This window comes from Typopeltis vanoorti, chromosome 19 (assembly GCF_054136105.1).
Source record: "Typopeltis vanoorti isolate ZY-2024b chromosome 19, IOZ_Tvanoo_1.0, whole genome shotgun sequence".
Lineage (NCBI taxonomy): Eukaryota > Metazoa > Arthropoda > Arachnida > Uropygi > Thelyphonidae > Typopeltis > Typopeltis vanoorti.
The window spans coordinates 69,979,774-69,994,146 of record NC_143567.1 but is presented as its reverse complement, the minus strand read 5'-3'; the positions used below and the strand labels follow the sequence as shown (position 1 = coordinate 69,994,146).

At 34.7% G+C, this 14,373-nt stretch overlaps 1 protein-coding gene across 2 annotated transcripts in view; it reads right to left on the bottom strand.

Moving 5' to 3' along the window:
- Positions 1–14,373, bottom strand: part of LOC150096231 (inhibitor of Bruton tyrosine kinase) — a 334,746-nt gene that overhangs the window by 286,505 nt on the left and 33,868 nt on the right. For both annotated transcript variants that reach the window (XM_090408899.1, XM_090408900.1), the window contains exon 5: positions 5,167–5,291. In XM_090408899.1, the coding sequence (XP_090265025.1) occupies positions 5,167–5,291 (125 nt within the window). The remainder of the gene's footprint in view (positions 1–5,166; positions 5,292–14,373) is intronic.

The following is a 14,373-nucleotide window of genomic DNA, read 5'->3' as shown; positions in this document are numbered from 1 at the left end:
TTATTTATCTGCATTTTTTTCCCCTTCTTTCACTAGAGGTCATGCCAGTAGAATAACCGTTGATCAAATCATTGTTTCTTTAGCTTACTGTGTGTAAGTAACTTGTGCTTGTCATTGTATATACTCCAGATGATGATCTTAATATGAAAGTCGAAACGTCAGGAAATTAAAATAGTTATTTATAACAACACGGTTGTAAAGTCCATAATTTCTAAAATGAATATTTCTGACAACATTTAGAATACTGAAAATACAAAATATTAGCATAGAATACAGACCATATACAGGGTGGACCAAAAGTCATGAAGGGGTCTGAAGATTTAATAACTTTTTTAATCAATTTTTTTTTCTTTACAGATTTTATAAAGAAGACCTTGGAGATTAACCATGGAAAAATTCACGACCGAACAGTGAACACAAATTGTGAAATTTTACTATCAAAACTAAGGATAACTAATTCTGACCTAACAAGCATATCGTCGCCATTACAGTGTGAGAGATTCTCCAAACGAATCAATGATTAGACATTTGATTAGTCGTTTTGAGGAATTCCAAAGTCAATTGAAAAGGGAATCACACTCCCTTAAGTGTACGGTCTGGTGTCGTCGGAAGAAGTGATCATATCTTACTTTTTCGAAGACCACATTGTGTCAATGTTATAGAAGATGAATATCGGTCTATAATCGAAAACTTCTTACTCCCAGCAGTTCAAGATAAACATGACATGTGGTTCCAACAGGACAGAGTGACAGCTCCCACAGAAAGAGCCACAATCCAACTGCTCAGGCAAATTTTTGAGGGAAGAATAATTTCTCACAGTTGTGAAATAAGCTGGCCATCGCATTCTCCAGATCTGATGACTCCTGATTTCTTCCTATGGAGGTTATCTCAAAGAAAAAGTTTATGTTAACAAGCCTCAGACACTCCAACAGCTGAAGAACAACATTTGGGCCAAAATCAAAGCACTGGAACTTAAAACACTAAAAGGTATCAGGAAAAATGCCTTAGAAAGGGCACATTTGTGCAAAGCAGAAAATAGACGGCATTTACAAGTTTTGATTTTTCACACCTAGTATAAGTTTATTTCCTATATATACTGTATATGATGCTATCATCATCATCAAATTCCTGCCATGTACCCTCAAGGGGTGTACAGGATATGACAGTACTACATGAAAAAATTACATCATTACTAACTTCCTATCTACAATTTTCCTCCAAATCAGTCTGTTACTTGTCAAGACTCCAACATTATCAGATCTTATATTTCTATCGTCTAAGGCACTTTGTACCGTATCAATCCACCTATATCTTGGTCTTCCTCTGAGTCATTTTCCTGCCAACCTGGCAGAGAACACTTGTTTTGCTAATCTTTCCTCTCCCATTCTATTTAAGTGACCATACCATCTGAGATTAGCTCTGCTAACGCATTCCTGGATGCTGACAATGTCAAGTTCTTTCCTAATATCCTCATTTTTAATATGATATTGCCATTGATGCCATCTGTTCACGCCTCTAATCTTTCTCAGGACTCTCATATCTGCGGTCTCTAGTCTTTGGTCAAGTGTTTTACTTCTGACCAAGCTCTCAGATCCATAAGTTAAAATTGGTTTGAACACAGTCTTGTATACAGCTAATTTAGTGTTCCGACTAATTTCTTTCTTATTCCATATGAATTTATTCAATTGACTTCCCACCATACCAGCTTTGCTGATTCTGTTGTCTATTTCTATATTTAGTTTACCATCTTCAGTAAAAATTGTGCCTAAGTAGCTGAAATGTTTTACTTGTTCCACAGGTTCTCCATTCACAACACAGTTGACATTTTCAATGATTCTGCCTATTTTCATTGTCTTTGTCTTTTTATTGCTGACCTTCATACCATATCTATTACAACAGCTATTCAATTTAGTCAGAGAATCTTGCAGACTTGTAGCGGATGATGCTATGGTATTGTAAATTTAAAACAAAAAAATACAGGAGTTATTAAATATTGAAACCCTTTTGTGACTTTTGGCTTACCCTGTATACAGAATAGTAACAGCGATTATAGATTATTTAATTATGAATATCATACTAAAAGAAAAATATTATTATTATCATTACGTGACACCTCCAGGGAGTACAAAGGCTCATCGAGGGAGGGCACCTACTCTACAATTCTCTGTCTCCACCACTCACCAACCAACTACAATTAACTGCAACTACACTACACAATGCCATCTATTGCCCTCCATCACCACTAGTATTTCCACAGACAATCATAAACATCCATGCCCACAGCAGGATTCAAACCCGCAGCCTTTTGCCTGGAGAGCAGATATGCTAACCACTTGGCCAACCAGGACAGCAAAGGAAAATATAAGAAAGTTAAATTATGTTAAGTATATATGCAAAATAGTTTTGAAAATAATGAAAATCTAGCAGCTTTCAGAGGTGAACCATGGACTGAAATATACAAATATTATTTGAGAAAAAAGAAAGTTGGAAAGCAATCAAACCTTGAAAACCCAGTAGCAGACTCTGAAGAAAACATTTATTAATTAAGCCATAAGAGGCACATTCTTCAAGGATATGAGATAGTTCTGGAAAAGAAAAGAGCATATCAAGTGTTGAGTAAGCAAGCAAGTTAGTATGTGCTGATAGAATACAAAGGAAAATATAAGAAAGCTAAATTATGTTAAATATCAAAACAAACTTTTCATTGGAAAAGTCTGGTAAGAATATAAAAGATAAATAGCACAATGGTGATAAAATGTTCTAGAGGCTGTTAAAGCTTAGAAATGGGGAAAAAAGAGTATTATGAAAGGAATTAGTGGTGATAAGTGACATGAAAACTAAAGATGAAGATATCCTAAATGTTTGGAGTTATTTTGAAAGACTATTAAATGAAACTAGTGGCAAACCAGTAGTAGAAAATATTCAATCAGAATGCAATCAGGAATACACATCAATGGTTGATGTAAAAAAAGCCATCAGACATCTGTTATGTGAAAAAGCAGCTGGAGTGGATGATATGTGAACAGAAATGCTCAAATATGGAAGTATTAAACTTTTACAGTGGCTGCACTGGACAATTCAGAAGGCATGGTCAGAAAGCCTTTCCTTTTTATAGATAGTACCTATCTATAAAAAGGAAAACAAAACAATATGAGAATTAGAAGAATTTTCCTACTCAGTGTTCCAGGTAAGATTTATGCAAGCATACTTGAGAAGAGGCTAAGAAAAATTGTTGAAGAGAAACTTGAATAATAAGCTAGGTTCAAGCCAGATGTTGGTTGTGTAGCACACAGGATGCCTGAATTCTTTTATCGAGTGTGGTTGTCCTAATGATGAATTTTGGATTTGGTGGTAGCATAATTATGTTGAATTGCTCTTTTTGATACATAACAAATCTTGTCGTCATTTTCCTATCCAGGTTCTAGCCCAACTGGCCTGTTCCGGACTCAGTCCATCTTCTTCTTGGTCGTCCCCTATTCCTCTAAAATTATATGTTAAAATCTTTTTTGGTAATCTTTCTCTCTGCATTCTTGCTATATGGTCTATCCCATTTTTTATTTAATCATTGAGTCTGTTATGGAATTGATAAGATTTTTAATTATTTCACTGTTTTTTTAGGGTTTTTTTTAATCTAATAGGGTGAGTTTTTCTGTTTTCCACAAGAATTTAATTTCTGCTGCCTGAATTCTCTGTATATTCCTTTCTCCGAAGGTCCAAATCTCACTTCCATATAATAGCGTGGGTTTGACTATTGTTTTATAGACTCTAAATCTTGTGTGCTTCTGTATGTAGTTAGGCTTAAAGGTTCTGTTAATTACTCCAGTGATTTTTATCAAATTTGTCACCTTAAAATCAATATTTATTTCATTTATGTAAGATAGTTTACAGCCTAGGTATTTGAAATTATCAACTTGTTCAATTATTTTACTTCTGACAAGGTTATCTCCATGAAAAGCCATGACTTCAGTTTTCTCCATTGATATTTCCAGGCCATATTGTTGTATATTATTTAGATTATACATTGATTTCTGCAGTTCGTCTTCGTTCTTTCCAAAGATGATCTGATCACCAGCGAAGAGTAATGTGTCTATTTTTGTATGTTGATTATTTTGGAAACCACATGTATTTACTTCTCTCCGTGTTTTGATAATATTGTCCACATATATATATATATGTTAAATAATATGGGTGATAAAGGACAGCCTTGACAGACTCCTCTATTTATTGGTTTCCAAGAAGATATACCATTTTGCTTTATTGCTATTTCATTATTGTGGTATATGTTCAATAGAGCATTATATAGTTGGTTTGAAATGTGATATTCCTTAGAATTTCCTATAGTTTATTTCTCAGAACTTTGTCAAATGCTTTTATATAATCAATGAAAGCTATGTATGTTTCAATATTGTATTCTCTATGTTTTTCCTATAATTAATTTTAAAATAAAAGCTATGTCTGCACATGATCTTCCCTTACAAAATCCATTCTGTTCTTCTAACTGCAATTCTATAATATTAATTTGTTTCTTAACATTTTGGCATAGATTTTGTATCCTGTATTAAGGAGGCTGATACCATGATAGTTATTGCAATTTGTATTTTTTAACCTTTCTTGTAAATTGAGATCACTAGAGCTATACCCCAGCATTTTGGGGGATTTTCCCTCTTTGTATATTTGGTTTATAAGTTTTAGAAATCTGGTGTTAAATTCTAAGAAATCTGATGGTTGTAATGCATTACAATCATCAGATTTAAGCATAGCTGATAGGATCTAGCAGCTATGATTCTATGCACTACAACCAGGGAATGCATACACAAAGCTGTTTAGAATGCACTAACCTTGCACAATTGTCCAGAATTGATGTTGTGGGCAATTTTGTATGCCCTATGTAGTGACAATTTTGTGGTACTTACCCTTACACGTTCCAACATAACATTCCATGTCACAAAGCAATGATTGTAAACACTTTGTTTGAAGAATTGAACTTTAAAATATTGCAACAAATATCACACTTTCATTTCATAAATATTTGTTAAACAGGACTGAGATCAGAGAAAGGTGATCTATCTCAATCCTATAAAAATATGAATGCATTTATAGTGAATATTAACTGCTTGTGATAACTGGTAAATAAAAACAAATAAACCTGTAAAAATTATAACTGACCTGCTTTATACTGACTGAATCTCTTCTGAAACATTCTAGTAATTCTGGATGGTCTTTAATTTGTTCATTTCCAAGGCCCAAGTTGTAATTAGCATTTGATCCCCACATATACACTTCAGATAAATCTAATGAGAACAATCAGTAAGTGATTTATAACACTGGATGAAATTATGTGATATACATACTATCAAATAAGGACAACAAAATGAGAAAAGAGAAATTATTAAGCAATAGTGGTATTGCATATCTAATTGCATATGATTTGAAATAAGTATTTTGAACATGTTCATTTTGAAGTCTAAGGAGTAATCTAATTATGCCTTGAGCTTCAAAAATTAAATGGGTTTTACCAGAGCAGCTTTAATATTTCCACAAGCTGTTTCCATTGTTTGTATAAATGTTTCTACAAAGCCCAAGTTGGTATTCTTTAAAATTCCTTTCTGGCCTCGATGTGTTTACACATTAATTATGTAGATGCAAAGTGCCTATTGATACTGAAAATGACATCTGGATATTTCTGAATTCACACAGATTCTTATGCATAAATTGATATATTTCTTCCGTATGGCCACAGAGGTGGTTAAAAGAGCTTATCTGTATATTGAGAGAGGATTTAAGTTTTAAATTTTAGTGTATCCCAACAATTTTTTTTTTTAATTTAATATAAACTTTTAGAATATGGTTTTGTTAAAGCTGTAGGAAAATTAGAAATATTACAAATAAAAATTCACTCTCCTATCAAGTATTTTGGAAAACAGCAATCTCATATGAAAAGTTACCAAATTTTGAGCATTTTCACTATACTCATCTTCAAACCAGCATGTATAACATGTTGGTCAAAGATTAAAATCAGAGATAGAATTGTTTCATTTGAAATACTGCATTGTGCAATTCTTGAAGTTACCATGTGCCGATAGAAACATATACATAGAAAGTTTTTTCACTTGGTTACAAATTAAATCAAACTTGCCAAGAAATTACATTCTTATTTAATCCATGATCCGAGTGTAAGCAAACAAACTTCGAACATGAAGTATCTTTGGAACTAGGCTTATATATATATATATTGAGACTGATGACTTCACATCAACTGTCTTAATATCCCTTAATGCAAAAGCAACATCCTTTGCAAAGTATATAGAATGCTATGCATTAGGGAGGTTTCACTACATTTCACTTACACCTGGATAAAAGATTAAACAAGAATATAATTTCTCGGAAAGTTTAATTTAATTCATAACTAAGTGAAAAAACTTTCTACATCTATCTCTAATCCAGAGTATTTCAATAATAAGGTGATACACTTTTTTACTACTTTGCATGGGAAATATGACTTCTGCATTAATTCAAACTTTTTTTTTTTTTTTGGATGTGTATAATACAATGCATTATATACAGCTTACACTTTTCAAGTATAAGCAAACAAAATTTGCATGTAAAGAGAGTTAAACAAGAATATAATTTCTTGACAAGTTTAATTTAACATGTACAGATAGTGATTGCCTGGTCTTAATTTTTACTAGTTAGACCAAAAATAGAATTTTTAAGGATACTAGATTTGAAAGGTTAAATTGTAATCAGAATGACTGGCATATACTAATCAGAAAAAGTAAGTGAAGGATAATTTTGTTGAATTGGTTCTTGGAGTAAAGCAAGGATTTAAAAAATGAAAAATTAGCATTAAGAAATGTTTTTAATTTCTTAAAAGAATATTCTCAGACTGGTTCAGGATCTATGCAGAGTAAGTAATTAATCAGGAGTGAAGTAATAAAGCATAGTGAAAGAGAAAACATTCTGGAGTCTAAATGAGTTACAGCTTCAATACAGCTCAGCTATGTACCTGAGCCACAACTGCAATATAGGTATCCCAAAAATGACTCAGAAAATTTGTCTAAAGGTCTGGATCTTTTCACAGATGAAGAAGGGACAAACGATGGATTCCAAGAATAAGACAAAACTGCATTTTGCTCACAACAAAGCTGACAACTTTCTCTGGCAGATGGTGTGAATGTCAGCATTTATAACACCAGCTGTAGCATTAACAAACAAATAAGGCACTTTATGATTTCTTAAATGAGAAACAGAAATGAACTACAATTCACCTGCACATCTCAATGAGATAATGTAATTTATATGTAAAGAGGGAAAAATGGACAGATTAAAGAATCCTCAAGATCTCCTGCATTTTTTAAAAAATATCAATCCTACACGAGTAATGTGGACAAATATGAGAATGGGAAATGGGACAATGAGACTTATTTGTGCCTATGGTCCCACAGAAGGTTCTACTAAGGTAGAAGTGGAGGAATTTTTTGAGGCTTTAGAAAAGGCAACTGACACAATGAAAAAGGAAAAGTTGATCCTTGTTGGGGATCTAAATAGCAGAGTAGGAAATGACTGTGAGACATACAAAAATATTTTGGGAAAATTTGGAGAAAAGAGCAAAGCTAATAATAATGGCAAATATCTGTTGTATTTCTGCTCAGGACATGGACTGGGTATTAATAACACCATGTTCCAACATAAAAATGTGCACAAATTCACATGGAGAGAAGAGGCAAGGAATAAGAAAAGTCTCATTGACTATGTTATTGTTGATAGTGATGTTTTCTCCCTGGAGCAGGACACCAGAGTGTACAGATGATTTGAAATTGGAAGTGATCACTATTTAGTCTTGAGCAGGATAAAATTGAATTTCATATTGAAAAGAATCACATGTAAGAAAGTTTTAAAGCAAATAAAAGTTGAGCAGCACTCAGATGTGAACTGTAGACTAAAATACACAAAGATTATTGAAGAAAAAATGAAAGAGTTTGAGAACAGGAACCAAACCTTGGAGATTCAATGGCAAGTCTTGAAGAAATCCCTGATTGATTCAGCCAGAGATGCATGTGGTGAGGTTGTCTGCAAGGATAGAAAAATCAGAACTCCCTGGTGGACACAGGAAGTTAAAGAGGCAGTGAAGGAAAAGAAGAAAGCATATCAAAAGTTCCTGGCAAATAAGTCAGCTTGTGCTCTTAGAGAATACAGAGACAAATGCAAGAATGCTAAACACTGTGTAAAACTAGCTAAACAAAAGTCATGGGAGGACTTTGGCAAGAATATAGAAAATAAATATCAAGAAGGTGGCAAAATATTCTGAAGGTTGTTGAAGAAGCTTAGGAATGGAGGAAAAAGTGCTGTAAAAGGAGTTAGAGATGATAAAGGTGACATGAAATTGGGAGAAAAAGATATCCTTGATGTACGGATTAATTACTTTGAAAAACTGCTAAATGAAACAAGCAGTGATGACAGCACAGTGGTAAAAAATACTGACCAGGCATGCAGTCAAGAATACATATCCAAACTTGAAGTAGGAAAAGCCATCAAAGGCTTGAAATGTGAAAAGGCAAAAGGAGTAGATGATATTTGACCAGAAATGCTGACGTACGGTGGTATAAGAGTCTTACGTGGCTGCACTGCATAGTTCATAAAGCCTGGACAGAGGGACAAATTCCTGGTAACTGGAGTAGAGCTCTCATATTACCCATATATAAAAAGGTAAATAAAACTGAATGTGAGAATGACAGAGGTATTTCCCTACTGAGCGTTCCTGGCAAGATCTATGCAAGTATACTTGAGAAACGGTTGAGAAGAATTGTGGAAGAAAAGCTTGGTGAAGAACAAGCTGGATTCAGGCCAAATGGAGGTTATCAGGATCAGATCTTCACTTTACGACAAATAGTCGAGAAAGCATGGGAATATAACAGAGATCTGTATTTAAGTTTTGTCGATTTGGAAAAGGCATATGACAAGGTGCCAAGAGAGAAGCTATTTAATACTCTACAGTTATATGGTGTCAATGGGGAGTTATATCAAGCAATACTCAGTCTTTATTTGAGTTGTAAGTCAGCAGTCAGAATTGAAGGAAGTACAGGAAGATTGTTTAATGTTAAATCTGGTGTGAGACAAGGATGTACATTATCCCCTCTGTTATTCATTATCTAAATGGATCACATTATGAAGGAAAGTGGTATCGGACGTGATATCAAAATTGGAGATGTTAATGTCAGCTCTTTGCTTTATGCGGATGATGTTATACTTCTAAATAAATCTGCTACAAGTCTGCAAGATTCTCTGACTAAATTGAATAGCTGTTGTAATAGATATGGTATGAAGGTCAGCAATAAAAAGACAAAGACAATGAAAATAGGCAGAATCATTGATAATGTCAACCGTGTTGTGAATGGAGAATCTGTGGAACAAGTAAAACGTTTCAGCTACTTAGGCATGATTTTTACTGAAGATGGTAAATTAAATATCGAAATAGACAACAGAATCAGCAAAGCTAGTATGGTAGGAAGTCAACTGAATAAATTCATATGGAATAAGAGAGAAATTAGTCGTAACATTAAATTAGCTGTATACAAGACAGTGTTCAAACCAGTTTTAACTCATGGATCTGAGAGCTGGGTCAGAAGTAAAACACTTGACCAAAGACTAGAGACCGCAGATATGAGAATCCTGAGAAAGATTAGAGGCGTGAACAGATTGCATCAATGACAATATCATATTAAAAACAAGGATATTAGGAAAGAACTTGACATTGTCAGCATCTAGGAATGCGTTAGCAGAGCTAATTTCAAGTGACCATACCACCTGAGATTAGCTCTGCTAACCTCAGGTGGTATGGTCACTTGAAATATGGTCACTCTGCGAAGAAAGATTAGCAAAATAAGTGTTCTCTGCCAGGTTGGCAGCAAAATGACTCAGAGGAAGACTAAGATATAGGAGGATTGATACGGTACAAAGTGCCTTAGATGATAGAAATATAAAATCTGATAATGTTGGAGTCTTGACAAGTAACAGACTGATTTGGAGGAAAATTGTGGATAGGAAGTTAGTAATGACGTAATTTTTTTTTCATGTAGTACTACGTTATCCTGTACACCCCTTGAGGGTACATGACAGGAATTTGATGATGATCCTACACGAGACTGCAAAATCTACAGCACATTATTGGAGTGTCTGTGGGGGGGGGGGGGGGGATGTTAAGAATTAACATAATATTGATGTTCTTCTTAGAACATTAATGACTCTAGGTTGTAGTCCTTTAGAAACACTTGGTGAAGAAGGCTGTTCCTAAGAACACAGGTGGAGGGAATGAAAAAGGAGGCACAATTCGATTTGAAAAGTTAAATTGTAATCATAGATGGTGAGCAGCTGTTATTCACATTACAGGTTGAGTAGAAAATGAAGAAAGGCAGACAGACTGTTTAGTGGAAAAGTGGTAGAACAGAAAGTTAACATACACAGCTTGGAAAGAAGTCAACAAGCATCCCCATGTGATGGTATGGGCTTGTTTCTCCTGGTTTGGCCTTGGACCTCTGTTTGTGGTGCCATGAACATTGAATTCTGAGAGGTATCTGAATATTCTGGACAATGCACCATTTCATAAGGCTGCTGCTGTAACTGCATAGTTTGTGTTTATGAACATCACTACACTTGACTGGCCTCCACAGTGCTCCGATCTCAACCATACTGAACATCTGTGGGATGAACTGCATTGGGAAAGGTCAAGGGATGTCCCTGCCCTACAACAGCCCAGGACCTCATTACATGCTTATGGGAAGAATCGTCCAAAATTCCCATTGATTGCCATCATACACTTGTGAAAGGTATGCCCTGCAGGATCGCTGCAGTAATTGCAGTGAAAGTAGGTCCTACATCTTATTAAGGAGGGTGCTATGGCTATTTGTTCTTCACACTATGGTGTCCGTTGACTTCTTTCCAAGCGGTGTATACAGATCTTCCATAAAATAATGCTGGTATATGAAATATAAAGATTTTTTTTTTTTTTGACAGTCATTCAATAGTTGTTCTAATTGAGGAGACATTCTCTATTTCTTTTTCATTGGTCTATTCCTCTTCCAAAGCTTCCCCACTCTTGGGTGTATATTTACCCCACTCCCTCTTTTTTTTTTTTCTCCAGTTGATATTTTAAAACTTACATACTGTTCTTTTCATTTTATGCTACTTAAAAAGCTAAATGGTCATTTCCGATTTCCTCTGCACGCTGTTGTCCTGAATCAGAACAGAGATATCACTATTAACAATGACATAGTTCAATGAAGCTTTTCTTATTTCCTGTGTCTTCTCTTCATGTGAACTTATGTACATCTTTATACTGAAACATGGTGTTTGTAAAGACTATTTTATATCTTATTATCAACCTTGTCCTTTTCTCCAAATTTTCCCATAATGTTTCTATATGCCTGCTGGGAGTCATTTCTTACTTTTGTTTAGATCTCCAACAAGGACAACTTTTTCCATTTTCTTTATGTCACTGACTGCTATAATGTCTTAAAAAATTCTCCACTTCTTCCTTAGGAGAACCCTCTGTGGGATCACCTGTACACCACTGTCCATTTCCCAATTTTGAAGTGTGCCCATATAACTACTTGAAATTGCCTTCCAATTAAGAAGTTTATCCTCATGTTGGTGTTGAATGCTATTACTACTCTTATCAATATCTTTCTATTCCATAAATATGATCTTCGCATTTCTCAGTGTATTCCTTGATCTTTTCATTTAAGCTACATACTTAATTCTCTTCTGATATATTTTTAAAATCATTCTGATGAATATCACTCTTATCTTTATTTGTTTTGAATGAACGGGGATGGGCTGATAATTTGGGACTTAGCTGACCAAACTGTACTCTCGATTGGCTTAAATCACGAACAGTATGATGAAAGATAGGTAAGTAAACTAAGTAAACATAGACTAAGTAAAGAACATCTTACTGCATAAATATTTTAAGGTAGTTTTGTAAAAACTCATAATACTTCTATGTTTTTTTACATCATAATTTGACTGATCAGATAAATATTTCTTAGAGGTAATTAATAATTTTTTTATTTATCAGTCCCATACGTGAGAGGTTGCAAAACTTTAAACCTATATCACATCAGTGCTGTTTGCTGGTTGGGGTGTTGCCTGACCAAATAAGGCCCCACTGTTTTTGTTAGGGAACTAGGATGAAGAGTGAAAAGTCAGCTACTGGAAAAAACTCCACCTTAACATCTAGAAGAATAAACCCAATATCAGAAGAACTAAAGTCAGGAACCATCAATATAAGGAGTATTAATGAAAAGGAATTCAAGCTTGCAGAACAATTTGAAAAGTAATACATGGTCATAATTGGCATTACTGAGAGAAAGAAGACAAAAACGGGTTTTTCTAAATAATAAGTATGAGATGTGACAATTTAATTCCCAGAATGCATCTGTAAAAAACCTATGTTCAGAACTATGAATTAGTGGCTACTGCCACCTTCAAAGTAGTCCCCTTGTGCATTTATACACTGATTTAGATGGTGTTCCCATTTATGGGAACACCATCTAAATCAGTGTATAAATCATTAAATCTAAACCATTTATGGAAACAGGCTTGGAACTCTTTTTCTGGAATACTCTTGAATTCCTTTATCACGTTATGCTAGATATCAGTGATGTCAGAAAATCTTCGTCCTTTTAGCATAGTATTTAATTCTGGAAAGTAATAGCTAGAGATAGCTATTACTTTCTCGTAGTAATAGCTAGAAATCACAGGGAGCTAAGTCAGGTGAATAAACAGAATGACCTAATTCGGTAATCAATTTTTTGGCCAGAAACTCTCTCATGATGAATGTACTATGGCTGGGCGCATTGTGGTGGTGGATGAGCCACTTGTCAGGCCATAATTCAGGTCTTTTCCTTCAAACAGAATCTTGTAATCTTTTCAGCACCTCTAAATAGCATTTTTGGCTAACTGTTTATCCCTGTTCGTTAAATTCATAATGGACGAAACACACCAGCATGGTCTTGAACTGCAAATGTGACATGCATACTTTTTTCAGACGTGGCAAACTTCGGGATTTCCAGTACATGCTCTGGTGTTTTGTTTCAGGACTGTACTGGAAGCACCAGGTTTTGTCACCTGTAATTACTCTTGGAAACATGTGCTTATTTGCAGAAAGATCAGTCGCAACTTGAACACACCGCCGCTTCTGTTCACCCGTCAAGAACCGAGGCACAAACTTCACAGAAATCTTTCACATCGCCAATCCTTCGGTTAAAATTACCCTGACCGTTTCTCAATTCATTTGCAATTTATAACCATTAATCGCACACTTAATTATCTCAGACCGTATACCAAATCTCGCACTCTGTTTTTGTTTTTGGCTGTCCACTTCTGAGGTTCATTGTTCACATCTTCTCACCCACCTTTGAATCTTTTATGCCACTCAAAGACACTTGACTTTTTTCAGAGCATCTACACCATATGCCACTTTCAACAGCTCCAATATTTCAGTAGCAGTTTTGCCGATTTTCACACAAAATATGATATTAACATGTTGCTCCAAATTTTGATCACACATTTTTATGCCAAAGTTTACACACAGATCTCTATTGTTTTGGCAATAGCCAACTGACTCTATCAGCTGAGGTTTATGAACGCATTAGTTAAAAGATGTACAAACATGATTACTCGCGTGACTCCACGTGGTCATTCCGGGAATTAAATTGTCACACCTCGTATAGGATGTTATATTCAAGAAATAATGATCAAAGAAAGGAAGGAGTAGCAATAGCATTTATGCAGATGATGTACTCCTACAAGTCTCTAGGATTCTCTAACTAAATAGAATAATAGTTGTAACAAATTTGGCATGAAAATCAGCAATAAAAAGACCAAAAGTATGAAAACAGGCAGGAACAGAAAACTTCTGCTGCATTCCAATGGAGAGCATATAAAACAAGTAAAATATTTCACTCTTTAGGTGCAGTTTTAAGTGATGATGGCCCAGAGACCCAGAGGAAGACCTATACCTTGGTCTTCAGTCAAATCAAAGACCTACACTCTGATTCAGTCAGAAATGCCTTAGAAGCATAAAATGTTAGATATGACAATATTGGAGTGCTCACAACTAATATATTGATTTGGAGGAAAATTGTTGATAGGAGATGAATAATAATGTAAACTTAATCAATCATGCAGTGCCATCACAGCAGCCTGAACACCTCTCTCCCCTTAAGGTACATATAAGGAAACTGATGATGATCTTTATTTGTAACTGCCTACCTCTTATAGACTCTCTTTAGCCACTTTGATGATCAGTTTCTGCAATGTGTCTCATCTACAGATATTGCCATGGCCACTGTTCAGCAGAATTAGCATCCATTA